This window comes from Mauremys mutica, chromosome 19 (genome assembly GCF_020497125.1).
Source record: "Mauremys mutica isolate MM-2020 ecotype Southern chromosome 19, ASM2049712v1, whole genome shotgun sequence".
NCBI lineage: Eukaryota > Metazoa > Chordata > Testudines > Geoemydidae > Mauremys > Mauremys mutica.
Genome location: NC_059090.1, coordinates 24,298,321 through 24,318,774, shown reverse-complemented (window position 1 = coordinate 24,318,774; position 20,454 = coordinate 24,298,321). Strand labels below are relative to the sequence as shown.

Sequence of the window (20,454 nt, the reverse complement as noted above, 5' to 3'; positions counted from 1 at the left end):
ATTCTAGCGTAGCTGGAGAGAATGTAGATCTGCATTTGTAAAAGACAAGTTGCTGCTATTCTACAAAGGAACAGTTACCTGGCATGTAACCTATTCTGGAACTCAAACCAATTAGGATTTAGGAACTGAGAAGACAATTCAGTGGTCTAATGGCAAATACCACTGATGGTCATATGTATCAATTTAAAAATGTATTACAACATTCACACAGATACATGTTCCTGTTTTCCTCACATGCTCCACACACCTGTACTGTAATAGAATATGAAGCACTTAACCAGGGCTGCCCAGAAGATTCAGGGGGCCTGGGGCAAAGCAATTTTGGGGGCCCCTTCCATAAAAAAAAGTTGCAATACTATAAAATACTATATTCTCATGGGGGCCCCTGTGGGGCCCGGGGCCTGGGGCAAATTGCCCCACTTGCACCCCCCGGGCAGCCCTGCACTTAACTGCCTACACCATGTACCAGTAAAGCAACAGAGAGCAGCAAAATACAACTTCTCAGTGGTATACAAATCAGAATTATTCCAGGTCCCTTTAATGCTGTGTACCTACTAGTGACCTTTAATTGGTACATATCAAAATAGCTGAAAAGAGCAACTAAACTTCAACCTCAGAATCTGAACATGGAAAAAGCACTTTGCTTTTCTCACCTTTACTAGCATTTTAATGTACAATGTCTAGTATTAAAGTCTAGCACAGCACCTAGCACAAATCCTATCACAATACAAGTAAACAGTAAAAGATGGAATTGATTTATACATAATTGATTTATTAAGTTGAAACCACCCATTACAACAAACCAGATTACAGAACAACAGCTGTCATGTTTAATTACATTTTTTATTAAAGCAGAATCTATAAAACATACAACTAGTCCATAAAAAATAAAATCAGGCTGCCATGGAAGAGACTTTCTGAAAGCATCCAACTGATTTCTTTATGGATTCATACAGACATTCTAGAGGAACTGCCATACCCTTATTTAAAATCAGTCCAACCAGTTAATCTGTTTTAGAGCAGGATGAACTAAAACAAGTCAGAAAAAAATTAGACCAATGTCTGCATTCTAAAGCAACTTGATGAACAGCAAGGGCACATCTGATCTCCCTCACAGCTTATGTCAGAGTAGTCATCATTTTTTGTCAAGGTCCAAATTTCTTGATCAAGGTATAGTCAAAGGCCAGACTCCAGAGAAAATAATAACAACATGATAATAATAAGTAAATAAACAGATTTTGGGGTCTGTTCAAAAGCATCTGGCGGTCCGGATTTGGTCTGCGGTCCACCTATTGACTACCCCTGACTTACATGCAGCAGAGATTTGTATAACTCGCCAAAGTGACCACGAACAGAAATAAAAGCACTGGACTATAGAACGTAGAACAGGAAGGGACCTCTGGGGTCATCAAGTCCAGTCCCCTGCTATCTCAGGCAATATAATTAGGAAGAATCATGGCATTGGATTGAAAGAGTGTATGCATACTAACAATTCCACAAGAACTAAATAGCACTGGGAAGGAAAGGATCTTGCCCAGCTTATCCCGGCTTGAATCACTAAGGATGTAGCAGACAGGCTTAAATGGCAGCAAACATGTCTGAGGACAAAACTGTGCTAGAAAGACTAACTAGGCTATAGCATGGCTTGGGTAGCATGGTTCTCAGAAAAAAATAAACACTGCTCAGAGAAACCAGGCTAGAACCTTGTTGGCTACCACCACATCTAAGCATGATGGTAGCTTTTATAGCTCATTTATGATCTTAGTGAGAGTTGAGCCAGAGAGAATGTCACCTTCCTACAACTCCTCTAAGAACAACTATCAAAGGAATTTAATATATAATATCAAATATTTGTATTTACCCTTCAACAGGTCTTTCTACCTGCCTCTGCCATGCCTATGTCATTACCTTGTCTTTGGGTCAACACACAGTTGGATGCGCGCACAACACACAAGTGTATTCGTTTCTTTGGTTCAACCATGCACATGTTAAAAGGACCTTTTAAAACTCAATGGGCCAAGTTCAGCCCTGGTGAAACTCGGTTCATTTGCCCTACTGAACCCAGACCTGAATTTTCCAGCATATGTACAGGGCTGATTCATTCCAACCATCCAAACTGAAAGATATGCAAACACATCTAACAGCACAAGTATGAACTTTGCTGTCTAATAGTCAAACAAGGTGGGTGAGGTATCTTTTATTGGACCAACATCTGTTGGTGAGAGAGACAAAGAAGAGCTCTTTGTGGCTCAAAAGCTTGTCTCTTTCACCAGCAGAAGTTGGTCCAATAAAAGATACTCCCTCATCTCGCTAATATCCTGGGATGGACAAGGCTACAACTACACTGCACAGAATAGTCAGACAATAAAGCCAGAGAGTTTGTTTGCTCCCAGCAGGTGTCAGCATTCTAACATACCTATCATGAATGCTGCTTGTCTCATTTTAAAAAATCTATAGTATTTGTAAAGCAAATTCAATGGCTTGAAAAGGCAAATTACTACTTTATAAACAGCCATGGAATATTAGTATGTTTCTATTGCAGAAAAGCTATGTTGGGCAATCAATAGCAGTGGATGATGGTTACTAATTCTCATCCAGCTAGAAAGTATAGTTGTAGTTCAAGTCTTAAAGTAGGAACTTCCTACTGCAGTTTGACTCTTGGGATGCTCACTTCGGATTTCTTCAGTAAGTGAGAAGCTCTAGGTCATGATTCTGCATCAGAATCTGCTAGTATGGGGCCCCTGAGCTTGTGCAATATTCCACTAGCTTTTTGACTCCACATGGGTACAGGGATCTATGCTAGTGGGTCATGCTAGAGCACTGGCCCTAATTTTGAAATGGACTTCTGTGTTATGGATTTGTTTGTTTTAGGTATACCTAGAGAAGAGATGTGGAAGCATAACTCAGTTCCAGCTGAATACCTGTACAACTGGGCACTTACCTGTCTAACGCTAATAGAGCTTACAAAGGAACTACAGCATACGCAAGATTCGCCTTTGGCATCTCTGACTCCAAGACCCAGCCTGACTGCATATAAGTCAACAGAAGTTTTGCTGTCCTCTAACCCTAGTGATTCTATTATTTAATGTTACTTTGAAATGTTTGGCTTTACGTTTGCTATTCGTAGCTAATAAACATAAATTGCTTAACAGGTGTAGAAAAGCATTAGGAATATCTAAGTAATTTATTTAGAAATGTTAAAAGGAACAATTCTGATAGCATAGGTGGGTCATTCTAAACTCAAGAGATTACTCTCTGATTTTCATTTAATTCTGACAAGAGAAGAGGATTAAACAAGAGGAAAAATATAACTTGTATGTCTACCACATTACATGATTCATAAATAACAGAAAAAACCCTTATGAATTGTGTATTTAGCAAAGATTCATTTTCCTAAAATGACATTTTCAAACTCACTTTAAGCCTAGAAAGGATTGTTGAAGAGCATGCTTTCAGCTACTCCCAATGGGCAGTACATTTATTCTGGAAAATCCCTCTAGTTTTAATGTGATAGGAGTTTTCTTATTGGGTTAAAGCTTGTTTACAGCAAACTTTACTGGTCTGTTGCAAGATTCCATCTTTGCAATAAAGTATCTTTTGGCAGAAATCAGTTTTTTAATAAAATGTTGGGAAATTAAACTTCTTTTTCTTTATTTAGTTGACAAAGTGTGATGTCTACCAAATACTTTCTAATTTGAGATTGCAGGTTGTTTTTAACCTCCCCATATAAAATGATGGTGATTATCTGATAGCTGCTTCTAACTGGCAAGTGGGTTTCATATTTTTGTTGGAGGAAAGGCTTTTCAGGTCACTTGCAGTGATATTTCTAGGAAGAATGTCTTTGCAGATATTATACTGATAGCCACAAGCACTTGTCCCTTCAGAAGATGCTCACAAACAATCCATTGTGAATACAAATTATTTACTAAGCTTTATGAATGGAACAAAAGAGGTAGGATGCTTATATATTACATGGTTTGCTTCAGTGAGTCAGGTAACACACCAGGGCTTTGTCTAGGTCAGTGTCTCCACCTGTTCAGGTGACTGAACCAAACTAAGATCTCAGCTACACTTGCCTGTACTGCTGTCACCCATCTGAACCTTGCACTGCATTGGAACTGGATCACAATTTGGAGGAGCCAAAGGTCCATTGCAGGTTAGCCTGTGCACAGCTGGTTGTGAGGCAGGCAGCAGCCAAAGGAGAGAGCTGATCAGACTCAGAAAAGCAGAGCCCCAGTACTTGTATGTACCCCCGCTGTGCTAGGCTAACCAGCGCTTGGAGAAAGCCTCGTAGCACGATTCTTACATTGCCAAAGGGTCAGTTCTCCTCCAAAAAGAAACCATCTGTGGCTGGACTCTGGAGGCAGCCACATCTCACCGCAGTTTATGGCCCTGTTCAGGCTGTTTCCAGGCCCGGTTCTGGGCTCCTAACGCCAAGCCCCGATTCGCCACTGCTCTCGCCGCTCGTGCAGACAGTCACGCCTGGGGAGCGGGCAGGTAAAACGCCACCGAACGCGAACTCCCCTCCTCTGACACGGCTGGCGGCGTCCGAGACCCCGGAGACGGGCCCTAGGGAGGATAAAATCCGCCCCCCGCTAGTCTGAGCTTGGCCGCCTCACACCTCGCCCGCGGGAGACCCCCCTACACGCGCTTCGCACCTGACTGCCAGGCTGCTCGCGCCCTGCTCCGCCGCGCGAGGCCTCGCGTGAGGAGAAACCGGCGCCCGCCTGCCAGTGCCGCGCGGGAGGCGGCGGTGCCCGGATGCAGCAGCGCAGCGCGCCCGACCCCAAGATGGCGGCGCCGAGCAAGCAGTGAGCGGGGTCTGGGCGCGTGACGGCCCATGGGAGACTCTGGGGACGGGGAGGGGAGAAGCGCCTGGGGGTGACGGTGTGGGGGAGGGCAGTGTTGGGGGGCGAAAGAAGCGCACGGGGGAGGGCAGTGAGGGGGAGAGGCCCGTGGGGGCATGGGAAGTTATGGGGCTGGGGGGTGATGCCATGGGGGAGGGCAGTATGGGGGAGAGGCCCGGGGAGGCATGGGAAGTTATGGGGCTGGGGGGTGATGCCATTGGGGGAGGGCAGTGAGGGGGAGGGTTGGGGAGAGGCCCGTGGGGGCATGGGAGGTTATGGGGCTGGGGGGTGATGCCATTGGGGAGGGCAGTATGGGGGAGAGGCCCGTGGGGGCATGGGAAGTTATGGGGCTGGGGGGTGATGCCATTGGGGAGGGCAGTATGGGGGAGAGGCCCGTGGGGGCATGGGAAGTTATGGGGCTGAGGGGTGATGCCATGGGGGAGGGCAGTATGGGGGAGAGGCCCGTGGAGGCATGGGAAGTTATGGGGCTGAGGGGTGATGCCATGGGGGAGGGCAGTATGGGGGAGAGGCCCGTGGGGGCATGGGAGGCTATGGGGCTGGGGGGTGATGCCATGGGGGAGGGTGGCGGAGAAGCCCATGGGGGCATGGGAGGCTATGGGGCTGGGGGGTGATGCCATTGGGGGAGGGCAGTGAGGGGGAGGGTTGGGGAGAGGCCCGTGGGGGCATGGGAGGTTATGGGGCTGGGGGGTGGTGTCATGGGGGAGGGCAGTGAGGGGGAGAGGCCCGTGGGGGCATAGGAGGCTATGGTGCTGGGGGGTGATGCCATGGGGGAGAGGCCCGTGGGGCCATGGGAGGCTATGGTGCCGTGGGGGAGGGGCTCGTGGGGGCATGGGAGGCTATGGGGCTGGGGGGTGGTGCCATTGGGGGAGGGCAGTGAGGGGGAGGGTGGAGGAGAGGCCCGTGGGGGCATGGGAGGCTATGGGGCTGGGGGGTGATGCCATTGGGGAGGGCAGTATGGGGGAGAGGCCCGTGGGGGCATGGGAAGTACTGGGGCTGGGGGGGTGATGCCATGGGGGAGGGCAGTATGGGGGAGAGGCCCGTGGAGGCATGGGAAGTTATGGGGCTGGGGGGTGATGCCATTGGGGAGGGCAGTATGGGGGAGAGGCCCGTGGGGGCATGGGAGGCTATGGGGCTGGGGGGTGATGCCATGGGGGAGGGTGGCGGAGAAGCCCATGGGGGCATGGAAGGCTATGGGGCTGGGGGGTGATGCCATTGGGGGAGGGCAGTGAGGGGGAGGGTTGGGGAGAGGCCCGTGGGGGCATGGGAGGTTATGGGGCTGGGGGGGTGGTAGTGGGGGGGGAGGTTGGGGGAGAGGCCCATGAGGACATAGGGAATGGGGTTGAGATGAGGGGACATGAGGGTCAGTTGGGGGGGATGGTGGTATTGGGGGAATGACAGTGAGGGGGAGTGGCCGTGGGCTATAGAATCCTGTGTGGTAGGCTGAGAGGATAGGGCCCCAGGGGGACATAGAGGGGGTCACCAGGGCCTGGGATTGGTGAGGAGTCTGGGGTCCTGTTGGGGAAGGAGGTAGGGTGATGCTGTTGGGGGCACGGGGTGGGATGGTGAGGGTGAATGAGGATGTGGGGCAGCTCTTAAAAACATCACCTTCGGGCAATAGGGTTACTCATGTGGGCCCCTGCAAAACAGTGAGGAGGATTGTGGCATGCTCGGAAACAATCTGCACCTGGGACTGTGTGATAAACAGAAGACTTACAAATTGCTTTAAAAACTTTACAATTTTGTTGTAGCCAATTTCTGTCCACATGTCAGTGACCCCCAAGTGGGATGATTAAACTCAAAGGAGGTTTAATGCTCAGTTTCCCTTTCCCCATCCAGATGTTCAATTATTTTCTGTCTTTCCCTTAGCTTGGGCAACAGAATTGGAAATCAACAAAATCACTTTGTTTTGTTTTATTCAATTTAGGCTCTAGGGTCTCAGGGCAACTTTGGAGAAGGCAAACATTGCAAGGGAATGTTTGTTTGTTTTAAAAACAACTGTTTAGCCTGGAAGCTTCTTGCACCAAATTAATAGAAATATACCATTGGGTAAAAGTTTGTTTTTCCCAAATCTAATTTGGTCAAATTTATTATTGTTTACTTCCTGTACAACTCACAAAGCCTTTCCAGACAGGAAAGAAGACGTGTTCCCTGCCCCTAGGAGCTCTTAGGCCTGGTCTACATTTAAAAATTAGATCAGCCTACATCACTCAAGGCAAATAGCCTGTCTACCTTCCTACCTCTATTGCACTCGTCACCTTAAGCTATGTCTACATTACCTTGGTAAGTCGACCTACGCTGTTCAACTCCAGCTACGTTATTCAAGTAGCTGGAGTTGACATACCTTAGGTCGCATTACCGTGGGGGGTCGATGGGAGAAAAATCTCCCCTCAACTTACTTTACTCTTCCTGTTTTTGAGCGGGGGTTTGTGGGGGAGGCCGAGAAGAGTACAGTACAGGGGTTGACTGGAGAGCGATCTGCAGTCGATTTGTCAGGTCTTTACTAGACCCACTAAATTGACTGCCGGTGGATCGATCTCAGAGCGTAGATCCTGACTGTAGTGTAGACCTGCCCGTAGTGTCAGAGCACCTTCCATAGTGCCTTAAGTGGCATGACTAACATCTGTCACATGCAGTTCCTTCTCTCTCATTCTGCTGGGGGGCGGGAATTGTGTGCACAATGGAGTGTTTTGTATTAGTGGGTTTTTATTTTGTTTAATGTACCAGTTTTGTGTGTATATACAGGAGGGCCAGTCAAAGGGGTGTGCCTTAATTTGGAGTGGAAGGTGGTGAGGTTTGGGATTGTCCTTTGTTCCTGTGGGAGTTTGTTCCACAGTCCAGGACCAGCCCCCTGAGAAAGCTCTGTTTCTTACACCATAAAGTTCATTTGTGCAGGGGAGCGGGGTTATCAACTGCAGACTTCACTCTGGATCTTTAGGTCCTGGTGTACTTCTGCAGTACAAGTAATAAATAATAATAGGTGATCTTTCAGATGGCCTGGGCCCAGGCCTTTGCATTCCTTGAAAATAGTACTGAGACCTTGAACTTGATTTGATATTCTATAGCAGTGGCTCTCAACCTTTCCAGACTACTGTACCCCTTTCAGGAGTTTGATTTGTCCTGTGTACCCCCAAGTTTCACCTCACGTAAAAACTACTTGCTTACAAAATCAGACATAAAAATACAAAAGTGTCTCAGCACTCTGTTACTGAAAAATGACTGACTTTCTCATTTTTACCATATAATTATAAAATAAAACAATTGGAATATAAATATTGTACTTACAGTTCAGCGTATAGTATATAGAGCAGTATAAACAAGTCGTATGATATTTTAGTTTGTACTGACTTTGCTAGTGCGTTTTATGTCACGTGTTGTAAAATTAGGCAAATATCTAGATGAGTTGATGTACTTCCTGAAAGACTGCTGTGTACCCTCAGGGTACCCGTACCCTTGGTTAAGGACCACTGTTCTATAGGAACCCTCTGTAGGGAGCAGCTACAGGTTTGATGTGCTCACAGTATCCTGTGTTGGTGAGGAAACATGCAGCAGCATTCTGTGCTAACAAACCCTTCCCAAAAGAGCAGAAATAATCTCTTAAGAAAGACAAATGCTTGTTTGTAGGCTTGGCAGAATTTGATTTTTTTATAATTTCATCGGTTAATAGCAATTTTATTTTTAACTATTTTTCTATTTTTATCAATTTAAATTTTCACAGTTGCATAAAATTATGGGACATTAGATAACAGGAGGCAGACAATAATTATTTAATGACAGATGTTGAGATTCAAAAAGTTAAAACTTTATAACCATTAAAACACAAATTGTTAATATCACATCAAAGTATACAAAGTAAATATCGTTAAACTCTGATAAATTCACAAGCAGCATTTTTCTTACTTATCTGTGAATTTTGATTATTGGTGGAAATTATTTTTTGAGGTGTGTGTGTATGAGATTATGCCCATGTTTAATCCTTTGCAGAATAAAGACCCCTAGCTAGTTTCTTCTTGTGGTAGAAGTAGGCCTTCAGGAGGGATTTAAGTGAGAGGGTACTGGCTTTGTGGACCAGCTCTGGAAGGGCATTGACTGCAGAGTGGGTGGCATGGAAAAAAGCATAAAGACTGCTGTAGGAGAAGCGTATGAATGGCTGACAAGGTTGGCTACATTGTACCAAATAATGTCCTAAATTATGCCCAATAACAGTGTCACTGATGCTGATTTTGCTAGTATGCTATTTTCTGTTTTTAAAATTGGGTGGTGGCTTTCTTTGTCTTGGAATATAATACATATATTACTGTATTATTGTCAATAATAATAAAAGGGTAATTTCTAACCTTTTTCTCCAGATATGGGCTTATTTTGCCCAAGAAAGCATTGCAGAAAACTCTGATGTTGAAGAAACATTCAGTCTTTGCAGATGACTCTGATGAGGAGGTTAGTTATCAATAATTTTCTCCAGAGTATCATTGAAATGTACATTTCATTTTGCTGCTTTTCAGTATGTTAAATGGAGGATTACTTTGAGCTGAATACTGATTCGGAACATTTTAGGGCAGATACCTGCTAATAACAAAGGAAGTCCAAACTCAATATACGTTTCAGTTCCAAAAATGCCTTTTTGAGTAGCATGATCTAGTGGTGAAAGCAAAGATCTGGGCCTGGGGAGCTCCGAGTTCTTTCCTTGATTCTGCTACAGATTTGTGTGATCTTGAACAAGGTACTTAACTTCTCTGTAGGCAAATGGTTCTTTGAAATAGATTTTTTGCTATTCTGGAACTGTTACGTCCAGAATCTCAAAAGACCTTTAACGGCTCATTTCTTCAGCTTGTGTCTATATTTAAAATAACTCTACACTAATGCTTCTAAATGTGTATACTCTGGGGTATTTCTGAAGAACATGGTGCAGTTTAAAGTTCACAGAATTCTGCACTGTTTTAAGGGTTGTTTTAGGTATTTTTGAAATACAAATCAGTGCTCTAATAGGACTTCAAATGAAGTTGGATTAGGCTATCTGGATCTTAACGAAAACTGTGCAAAATTAACACTGTTGTGTATGCAGAGTCTCATTTATCTTAACGCAATAGGTAAGAAACAGAGTTGTGCACCTGAGAGTTGTCTGGTTATGCCATACTCATTTGAAGTTACTTTGTATAGTTTGAAAAGGAGTATAATTTATCGCAGGTTTGTCACTTGTGAGTTATGAGTCTATACTCTGAAAAACACAGGTAAAATTACACTATATCCCTATGTTTGTAGCTCTGTCTGACATGTTCTATTCCTGTGTATAAAGGGAAATATTCCATAGACTTGTTTGGTGGCTGAGTGAGCAACCTGAACATATTATACATGTGGGCAAAATAAAAGATGAAATGTATCGTAAGTCTCAGGAACAGAATGAAGTAAGTGCACTAGTCAAGATGTTTTTATAAACAGATTGGATTAAACACAAGGATGAATTATTGTTCATCCTTAAAATTTTACAAACAAAGGTCCCAGTCCTGTAAATCCTTACCCACACACTTAAGTTTAGTTACGTGAGTAGTCTGATTTAATTTAGTGGTGCTACTTGTGAGAGTAAAGTTAAGGACATGTTTGCAGGATCTGGGCCAAACCTCACAAAGATTCCTTGACAGCTTATTTTTGTTAAGCATTCATAAAAATTGAGTTCATAATTGGCATGGAGCATAATTAGGAAGTGAAATGATCTTCTAGAAATCTAAACTTTGTAGAGTTTAAAGAATTCCTGCTTTGTCATTAGTTGATTGGGATATGGAAGAACGCCATATACTTTTTGTATTTCTTTTCCTTGATGATGCAATTTAATTTCTGGATGATGACTTCCATGACATTTCAAGTAGAGTATTAGGACATGTACAGTACAGTACTGCTAGTACATGACTTACCTAAACATGTACTCTGGTTCTTCCTCTACGTTCCTGTGAAAATCTCAGCAATCCAATCAATTTAAATCCTTTTAAAATTGCTCTGTATTGGCATTATGGTTTCAGTGTTGCTTAAACATTCATATTTTGGCAGCTGTCTCAGATAATCAGTCATTACTGTTATGACAATATTTTGTGCTCTAAAACCTCAAAAACTGAGACCTGGGGAAAATTATGTTAAAATGTCACATTTTAAATCAAGACTGTTTTGTTTTGACAAATGTAACTGCTGTCAGCTTGAGTTTAGAACAATATAACTATGAAAGTGAATTAATTTGCCAATAACAATGCTGTCTGTAAGAAGTTTAAAATGAAAAACATACTAAGCATCCTATTCACAATTTGCTTGTAAGTTGCCTCTCAAACTTCAGAAACATTCCTGCAGTCTGTCTCAATGTTTACTAGGGCAAAATTTGCTAAAATATATGTAAGTTTTCCATATTTGATACACAGTCCTGTTTTTATCAATTTAAAATAAACGAGTGACATGAAAAGTAGCAAATCAAGAATGAAATCTGGCCCTACTGAAGTCAGTGGAAGTAAGATTTCACACAAAGTCCTTAAATTTTTCTAAGTTGGCACTATATAAGTGGAAGATAACAGGTCAAGGAGAAGGTAAAACCCAAAGGTTTAATTAATAGGCTAAAAAAATTGCCACCACAAAGCTTTTAAACTAAATTGTGGTCTGAAGGAAAAAATATCTGCTGAGAGTTTCCATCATTTTAATGCTGCTGTATGTAAAGAAAAGTAAATCAAGATGGAGAAAGCACCTTGCAACAAGTTGTCTTTACCACATGGAAAGCTGAGAGCTTGTTTTATAAGACATAAGAACGTTCAAGTACTTAGACTTAGTTTTTTTTTATTTGCTGAACATATTTTCTTATCCTTCTAATAAATATAGCACATATCTTCTTTCTCTAATAAATCCAACATACAGCACAAATATAGCAAGAGAGTTACCCTTTGATCTCCAAATTTGTTAGATTTCAATGAGCAATCGCTTCCTGAGAAATCCCTATTTATGCCAGTAATATAAATGTTCTTCCCAAATTCTTCCGTTACTGAAACTAAAGAACCTAACTTCGGAAGAGCTTCTAATTAAGGCCCCAGTGCTGCTTTAAGATCCACTATCATGGATTCCTTGTACCCACGTGGAGTTCCATTAAAGTTCAGGGGCTAGCAGATTATAGTAAAGAATCATAACCTAAGTTACTATTATGGTAACTAAAAACGGATTGTCATGCTCGGTATTTTAGAAGTAATAATATATTGCCTGCCTCACTGTGGTTTGAAGATTATTTAGTTGATATTTGTGAAGAATTTTGATAACAAGTATTCTGGAAGTACTACATGTTTAAGGCAACACTGGCAGCTTGAGATCTAGTCATTTTCAAGAAGTGAGTTTAAAGTAGTTTCATATGCTGCAACTGACATCTGGATCCCACAAACACTTATGCTTACTCTTGACTTTATACACACACGTTCTCCTGTTGACTTCAGTGGGACTCCTCTCGTAAAAGTGAAGCACGTTTGTTTTCAGGATGGAGGCCTATGCAGGAGAAACAGTGAAAATGGCTATACACAAAGTGCTAGCAAACACAAAGTAAATAAACTACAAACAGTTATTTCCCTTTCAGTTCACAGTACTAGTTTTCACATTTTCAGATTGCAGTGTGATTTTTTTTTTTAATGGATCCGTATCCCTTTAACATTTAAGGTGGATGGAAGATTACATTTTCTTTTACCTTTATCTTAATAATTTGAGCATAAAGTATCAGCACATTAATTTAAAGAAAATATTGTCAACTCAAATTTGAGTCAACATTTAGATTTTTAAAATAAAATGTTAAAAAATCAGAAGTCCAATATAAATCAATAATTTATTCCAAAATATTCAATGTAAACAGTAATTGCCATCCAGTTTTTGCAACAGAGAGAACCTGAAAGAGAACAGGTTATAAACAAAACTGATTCATTCATTTTTTTATTGTCCAAACTGCAAAAAGTAACTAAGTGGTGAAAAGGAAATTGTATTATTAGTCTGAATAATCTATGGCCTTACTAGTAACCAAGAAATTAGTATGTTTAAAATACAAGATGTCTAAATTTATCCAGCCCACTTTTAAAAAAAATGTAGTTATAACTTAATAATTTCTACCTGCTCCAGCAGAGGGTGCAGCAATCCAGGCAAATTACAGTTTTTAGTGTGTGCTCCTGGCATTGAGGCACTGAGACAATAGTCTAATGGGTGGTGGATAGAGCTGGGTATTTTACAAATAAAAATAATTGATTATTTTAGGACCATACTGTTAAATTGCTATATAACAAAGGAGTTTAAAGCAGGATCTTTATCCTCTTTAAATGTTGTCCTGTAGATAAAGAGAAGATAAATGTACTGTAACGCTACCTTCGGAATACTTATCTTCTGCATCTAACTACAATGTTATGTTTTTATCAACCAAAATTTATTTCTGAGAATTTTAATCATGCCCACGGTCTGTGAATTTTAAACTCTAATTTTAAAATGTTTTAATTATTTTAATATTATGCTCACTCCACTTGTCACTCTAAAAGTTTTCAATGTAGGTGAGATATGTTACCCAAATATTACCGTTGGTTTTCTAAAGCTAAACTTGAATTCTTTTTTTTCTTGTGGGGGGGGAAATCCAGCGCAAACCCAAGTGGAAAAGAAACACTGTATCTATCTGAGGTCCCTCATTCACATAGTTTCTGAGCAATTCACAAACTGCCCTTGTGAAGTAGCAATGCTATATTACAGAAGGGAAACAGAGGCACAGAGTGACCAAGAGTGGGATCCACAAACGTATTTAGGCACCTAAGTCCTAATTTTAGGCACCGCTGAGATTCACAAACCTCCAGCTCAGCTAATCCTGTAGGCGCCTCAACTCACTTGATGCCTAAGTTTTTGCCATAAAAGTTCCCTAGGTGCCTATGTTTCTGTCTCTGATCATGTGCACTGCAGCCCTACTCTAGGCGACTGGACACCTAAGTCCCAGAGTGATTCACGAATTAGGGGAGAGATGGGTGTTTGGCCACCTAAGTCACAAGCGGGGCCCAATCCAGTAGGCAAACTCAGAGGTAGCCTAACTCCACACAAAACAGCCAGGGGGAAGAGGACTTCTTTTACAACTTTTAGATGAGTAGTTAGCGTTTTTCGCCTTCCTCTACAGCAGGGGCATGGGTCACCTGCAGGTTTAAACAAGTGTAAATGGTGGATTCTCTGTAACTTGATGTCTTTAAATCATGACTTGAAGACTTCAGTAACTCAGCTGGAGGTTAGAGGTCTATTACAGGAGTGGGTGGGTGAGGTTATGTGGCCTGCAATGTACAGGAGGTCAGACTAGATGATCACGATGGTCCCTTCTGTCTTTAAAAGTCTATGAGACATGGGATGTGGGAGACGGCTGGATCAAGTCTTCCCTGCGCCTGATGAGGAGAAGGGATTTGAACAGTGATCTGCCCACCTGAGGAGAGTGTCCCAACCACTAGACTATGGAATGTTGTGGTGTGGATCTCCCTAAATCTCTCCTATTGAAGTTGTTCCACTTAAATTAAATAATTGAATAATTAAATATTGATTAGGCCAGAGCAAGAGTTAGAATGACTCTGTATCTTAGTGGTTAGGGCATTCACCTGCAAGGTGGCAGTTCCCTGGCAGCCGAATGCCTGTCTTCCCCCCAGTTTGTGACTCTCAAACAGTGATAGGTGCCTCCCTGCAGCCAGGACTTGGCACTGAATTCAGAGAGAGGGGTGGGGCTAAGTACACACCCTTCTCATTGCATCTCCCATTGTCTAGCTTAGACAGCTCCCTGCCTACCATGCAGTCTTTGTGCATCACATTCTAAGGCACCTATCTCTCCTCATTCATTTTATAGGAGCTGAAGTCAGGCTTTGTGGATCTCAGTGTTACTCTGGTGATTTTTCTAGGCCTCTAAAAGCTACACTCTGTGAAGCTCAGCATCACAACACCTAAGTCTCCTTTGTGGATCCAGGCCTAAATGACTTGCCCAAGGTCTCTCAGGAAGTCTGTGGCAGGGATTTGAACCCAGGTGTCCGAAGCCAAGCCCCAGGATCACCTTGCTCTCCAATACATATCCTTCTACACAGAATGAGAGGAGAGAAAAATAAATCCAATGAAATAGCGATTTAATCATCTTGATTTTGGTGTAGAATGTAGAATCCGTGTAAAATTCTGCAACTGCAGAGACCTCAGCAATTTGAAATTGATAAGTGGGAAAATTACTAGTTTTCAGTCAGACTGCTTGTGGACTTGCATTACATCTCTCGTAACCAAGTACTATTGTTCAGAAACATTTTTCTATGCATGTGGGTAATATTAATTGATGCTGTCTGTAAAGCCTTGCTGAAATTCATGAAAGCATCTCAGTCATTTAATTAATATGCTACATATAAAAACAAAACAGTGAAAAGTAAAGATTGCAAATTTTAATGTCACATTTATAACTAAACAAAAGCTTAAGTTAAATTCCCTTTCCTCCAAAGGATTTGTAATGGAGGCTGAAATACTCTTTAACTACGTCCTTACTACCAGACTCCACTATAACAAATCATACAGAATTTACCATGTTATGTCAGCATGGTACACAACCAGCAAAAAGCAATAATCTCACAACTGCCTTTATAAAAAAAATCATTTCTTTTTAAACAAAATTACTTTATTAGTTCAGTAATAATTTCAGGGCTTTTCAAGATAAGGAGTAGCATTTGGGAGGGGTTTCATTTCCTGTCTGCTACTTTATCAGTCAGAACTACATCTCGAATGTCTGAAGATTGTGTATTTATAACTGAACTCTAATAAAGTCCATGCTGGGGAATCTGCACACCTGACTTGGTCATTGTGATTATATATTAGATACCAAACTTGTGTTCCCTTTTTTTAATGTTACTATGCATATTTCATTAAGATTTTGCCTGCATCCTTGCTGCATCTGTTAGAAGGGATTTGAAAGGTGATAATGTCTTATAAAGTCTGCTCACTGTAGCCAAGCTGGTTAGTGGAAGTAAGTTACTATAGAAGTCCTTTGGCTTGCTCATTTAAACAAAATGTCCATGTTAGTGGGACAGAAATCCCCTTTAAACGAAGTGTTAGTCATGAATAATAAAGCAAGAAAGGAGGCTTGTTAATTCTAGTACACTAGATAAAACCTAATGTGTAGCTGTCATAGCAAGGGAAGAATTTGTTCTTTCACTATTTTCAGTGTTGAAATCTTTAAAATTATGTTTTAATTTCCCTTACCACTAGGAAAGCCTTTTATTGGGCACATAGACTATAGCAATAAATCATTTGAGTCTTTAACAATAACGCAGAACAGAAATTATTTCTGAAAAGGACTTGTTTTCTCAAAAGGACTTGTCCCCTATATTCCTCTTCACCTAGGACTTGCTCTGCTCCTGTCAATGGAGTTTAATAGAGCATCCTTTGGTGCAAATTGAGACTTCATTTACAGCAAGTGAAATGTCTGTTTCCGTATCACTCAGGATCCCTCCATGCAGATTTCCCTGTCCTAGCAACTTTTAGAAATTGCAGTCTTGCTTCTCCTTTACACTGAGGGCTTGTCTACATAGGGAAATGCACTGGCAGAACTATAGCATAGTTATACCAGTATAACTCCCTGTGTGGACACTCTTATTCCAGTAAATTTCCCAATTTAGATAGGTTTCAGAGTAGCAGCCGTGTTAGTCTGTATCCGCCAAAAAAACAGGAGTACTTGTGGGACCTTAGAGACTAACAAATTTATTTGAGCATAAGCTTTCGTGGGCTACAGCTCACTTCTTCGGATGCACAGAATGGAACATATAGTGAGGAGATATATAGACACATACAGAGAGCATGAAAAGGTGGGAGTTGTCTTACCAACTCTAGAGGCCAGTTAAGTAGGAGAAAAAACTTTTGAAGTGATAATCAAGCTAGCCCAGTACAGACAGTTTGATAAGAAGTGTGAGAATACTTACAAGGGGGTCCCCGGTGTAAGTATTCTCACACTTCTTATCAAATTGTCTGTACTGGGCTATCCTGATTATCACTTCAAAAGTTTTTTCTCTTACCAACTCTGAGAGGCCAGTTAAGTAAGAGAAGTAAGAGAAAAAACTTTTGAAGTGATAATCAGGATAGCCCAGTACAGACAGTTTGATAAGAAGTGTGAGAATACTTACATGGGGGACCCCCTATTCTCACACTTCTTATCAAACTGTCTGTACGGGGCTATCCTGATTATCACTTCAAAAGTTTTTTCTCTTACTTACCTGGCCTCTCAGAGTTGGTAAGACAACTCCCACCTTTTCATGCTCTCTGTATGTGTCTATATAGCTCCTCACTATATGTTCCATTCTGTGCATCCGAAGAAGTGGGCTGTAGCCCATGAAAGCTTATGCTCAGATAAATTTGTTAGTCTCTAAGGGCCACAAGTACTCCTGTTCCATTTAGATAAGCTCTCATGATATTTTACGCTGTTCTAGCAATATAACAGGGCCTTAAAGTGGGTGTAACTAAAATTTACTTCCACTTTAAGGCTCCTTTTTTTGCCAAAGCTGTATGACACGGCCTTAGTATGAATGAGAGACAAATCCTGAGATTCCTGATGTGGTGTGAGAAGAACTAAGAACTGGATCACAGATTATAAATACAGTAATCTTTGGTCTTGCCTTCACTAGAAAAACTCTTAACTCAAGCTATGTAACGCAAGATAAAATCCTAATGAAGACAAAGCAGTTTGTAGTTTTCGCATGAGTTGGCAGGTCAAGTTAAAGACTAGGTTTGCCAGTAGTCTTTAACTTGACCTGCTAATTCATGTGAAATATGAGATGTCTTGTCTTCTTTAGGATTTTACTTTGAGATAGCTAACTCGAGTTAAAACATAATTTTTTTGTCATAGTGCAGACAAGGTCATTGAATATAGTGAGATAGCTGCCCTTGCCAGTTTCTTGGATATTGTCCTGTCTTATATTTAACTAATCATGTATTTAAAATGTATGGAATATATATACAGTAGGGTTTTCAGAAACAATGTAAACAGGTCGGTTAGGGCTGAATCCTCACTCTGGCACCTCTGCAGGAAGGCCCGCAAGGATTTTAAAAATTAATACTTGCCACTTCAGGCTTGTATTACACTCCCAAGATTACAGCTTCTCTCTGACCTTGGCTTGGTAAACGCTGCTACCACCCAGATGCAAAAATAACCCCTTTGAAACCAGGAAGGAGCACTTGGGAATTCCTCCCTGTGAGGTACCCTCAAGCCTTTCACCGCCCCCTCCAGGAAGAGCTGAGAACGAAAACAAAGGAAATTAGCCGTGGCTACCAGCTAATCCAACAACAGGCACAAACCTCTTAGGGCACCAAAAATCCAACCCTGTTCTTAAAAAAGGTAAATTTTATTAAAAACAAAAAGGGAAAAAATACATCTGGAACTTAGGCTTTTTGCTAGATTTAAAAAGAAACAATTACAAAAATTAAGCACCCAAAATAGCTTTCTTGGGGGTTCAGTTTAAAGGTTACAAGCAAACAAAAGCATCTGGAGTTAGCACAGAGGAGATCCACAAGCCAAAATAAGAAATAAATCTGATAGCGTCTAACTAAATATTCACTATCCAAATTATTTCTTCTAGGTATGGAAAATACTTTTTTTCATACCTGGTTCAAACTGTACACAGCATTTCTGCTTATAGCATTGCTACTCTGTGTCCCTGCAGCCCCGAAAACAAAGGGAAAGTTTCTTTCCCATTTTTAAAAGTTCTAGCCTTCCCATTTTCTCTTTTGGTCATGTGCCCACTCCTTTTCTTTTACCTGTGGGCTTGTTAACCCTTTACAGGTAAAGCAAGCTGAGAACAGCTACCAAGACAGCTAATTGGCTGGCTGGTTGTCTATCAAAGGGAGCTATGCCACCACTTTATTTATCACAAGTTCAATATGATGTTCTAATTATGCTGTCATTGGGGATCGACTTTGGCTTCCACTGGCTTTTGTTTTGTGAATGTCCACAATTAAAATGACTTCAGCAAGTTAATGAAATAGTACTGTAACACATTTTTATATCCTGGAACGCATCTATTATTAGAGATGTCCTCTTACTTTGGGCCCAAATTATTTTCTGTTCTTCATAGCCCTGCATCTTATCCCTTCCCTTCATTTATAACAATATAACATTAGAAATGCTGCCCCTTAAAATGGAGGCTATGGGGAACTCCTGTAATGAATATCACATTATTATTATTTATTCTATCCAGCCTAAAAAGGAAAAGAGGATCCACAGGGATTTAAAAAAAAATTTAAATGTATCCACTTAACCTGTGAGTCAACGGTTAAAATCAGCATAGACATACTAATTGACGGCAGACCTCCAGAGATAAAAGGTGTCCTGGAGTGACCAAGAGGTATGCTGACTGTTATTGTGGTGAAGCCCAAGGCTTACTCGCTTCAGAGAGTTCAACACCCTCGCAGACAACATCTCTCATGCTATCATCCCAAACTTTTTATTGGAACTGACCACCTTGTGTCTCCAACCGACAATATCCAGTCCTACACATATGGCCCCGAAGTGTTTTTGAGTTTAGGAGGGGGTCATAGGGAATGCAAAAATCACTGTTCTGTTCTTGGCAGACCACTACCTTCTCCATGCACAGTTGTCAAACAGGGTGGCTCTTGTTGTCCACCTTCATAACCACATGGATCCAGTTAAACATAACAGCATCCTCAGAGAAAACAACAGTGAACAGATAGCATTTTGTCAAACCTTCCATTCCTCGGGCTATGATTGTACTCTGAACGCAGCCAGAAACATGGCACCGCATTATTATATCACCATGATTTTCTGATAGTGTACAATAATGAAAGGAGGGAAGGACATTTGAATGCCAGCGTTGAAAATCTATGGCAGAAGCATTCAATACAAGAACCTTCTGCAGTCCTAATCCACAATCAGAATAGAAATAAAGAGAGAATTTATTTTCTGGACCACTGCAGCCACTGTATAACTACCATCAGGACTTTCCAGGACTGTAAATTGCTTCATCAATCCATACACTGTACCTAGGAAGCCAGTATCACCTGCTTTGAGAACTATCAGCATGTTTCACAGAGAAGATAGTCCAAATATGGGATGATAGGTTCTGTCAAGAAGAACCATAACCTCTCTTCTAGAGGTGAGAAGAATGGGATAGACCCTCCCCATCTTCAGACTGAAGTGCAGAATTTACACATAACCTAATCTTCTCCCAACAGCAATAACTAAGAGGAAGAATTTAAAGGAAGAGGAGGAGAAGCTGTCTTTCTCTCTTACAAGTGTGCATGCACCTGCACGCACAAATTCCAGCAACCTATTGACGAGGGAGCAGAAACTAAGGCCTGGTCAATGCTAAAAAGTTAGGTAGACCCAATTATGTCACTCAGCGGTGTGAAAAATCCTCACCCCCTGATCAGTGCAGTTAAGCCGAACTAACCCCCGGTGTAGACAGGACTAGGTTGATGGAAAAACTGTTCCATCGATCTAGCTACCACCTCTTGGGGAGGTGGATTACCTACTCTGACAGGAGAACCCCTTCCAACAGTATGTAGGCAGTGCCACTATAGCATTTCACACATAGACAAGCCCATAGCTCACTAGACTCGG

General features: G+C 41.7%; 2 protein-coding genes and 1 long non-coding RNA gene across 12 annotated transcripts in view; 2 read left to right on the top strand and 1 right to left on the bottom strand.

Annotated features, from left to right (window-relative positions):
• EFCAB5 (EF-hand calcium binding domain 5) overlaps positions 1-3,659 on the top strand; it is a 64,279-nt gene extending 60,620 nt beyond the window's left edge. For 3 of the 4 annotated variants that reach the window (XM_044993542.1, XM_044993545.1, XM_044993544.1), the window contains exon 22: positions 2,872-3,657. In XM_044993542.1, coding sequence (XP_044849477.1) covers positions 2,872-3,086 — 215 coding nt within the window. In that variant the 3' untranslated portion in view covers positions 3,087-3,657. Of the gene's footprint in view, positions 1-2,871 lie in introns of all 4 variants that reach the window. The other variant, XM_044993546.1, reaches the window with a different exon arrangement.
• Positions 1-4,678, bottom strand: part of LOC123352950 — a 45,679-nt gene extending 41,001 nt beyond the window's left edge. The window contains exon 1 of one of the 5 annotated variants that reach the window (XR_006574332.1): positions 4,307-4,678. This is a non-coding gene — a long non-coding RNA (uncharacterized LOC123352950). The remainder of the gene's footprint in view (positions 1-4,306) is intronic. The other 4 variants (XR_006574333.1, XR_006574336.1, XR_006574334.1 and 1 more) reach the window with 4 other exon arrangements.
• Positions 4,480-20,454, top strand: part of NSRP1 (nuclear speckle splicing regulatory protein 1) — a 35,391-nt gene continuing 19,416 nt past the window's right edge. Inside the window, exons 1-2 of one of the 3 annotated variants that reach the window (XM_044993556.1) lie at positions 4,480-4,497; positions 9,215-9,302. In XM_044993556.1, coding sequence (XP_044849491.1) covers positions 9,258-9,302 — 45 coding nt within the window. In that variant the 5' untranslated portion in view covers positions 4,480-4,497; positions 9,215-9,257. Of the gene's footprint in view, positions 4,498-4,628; positions 4,812-9,214; positions 9,303-20,454 lie in introns of those variants that run through there. The other 2 variants (XM_044993554.1, XM_044993555.1) reach the window with 2 other exon arrangements.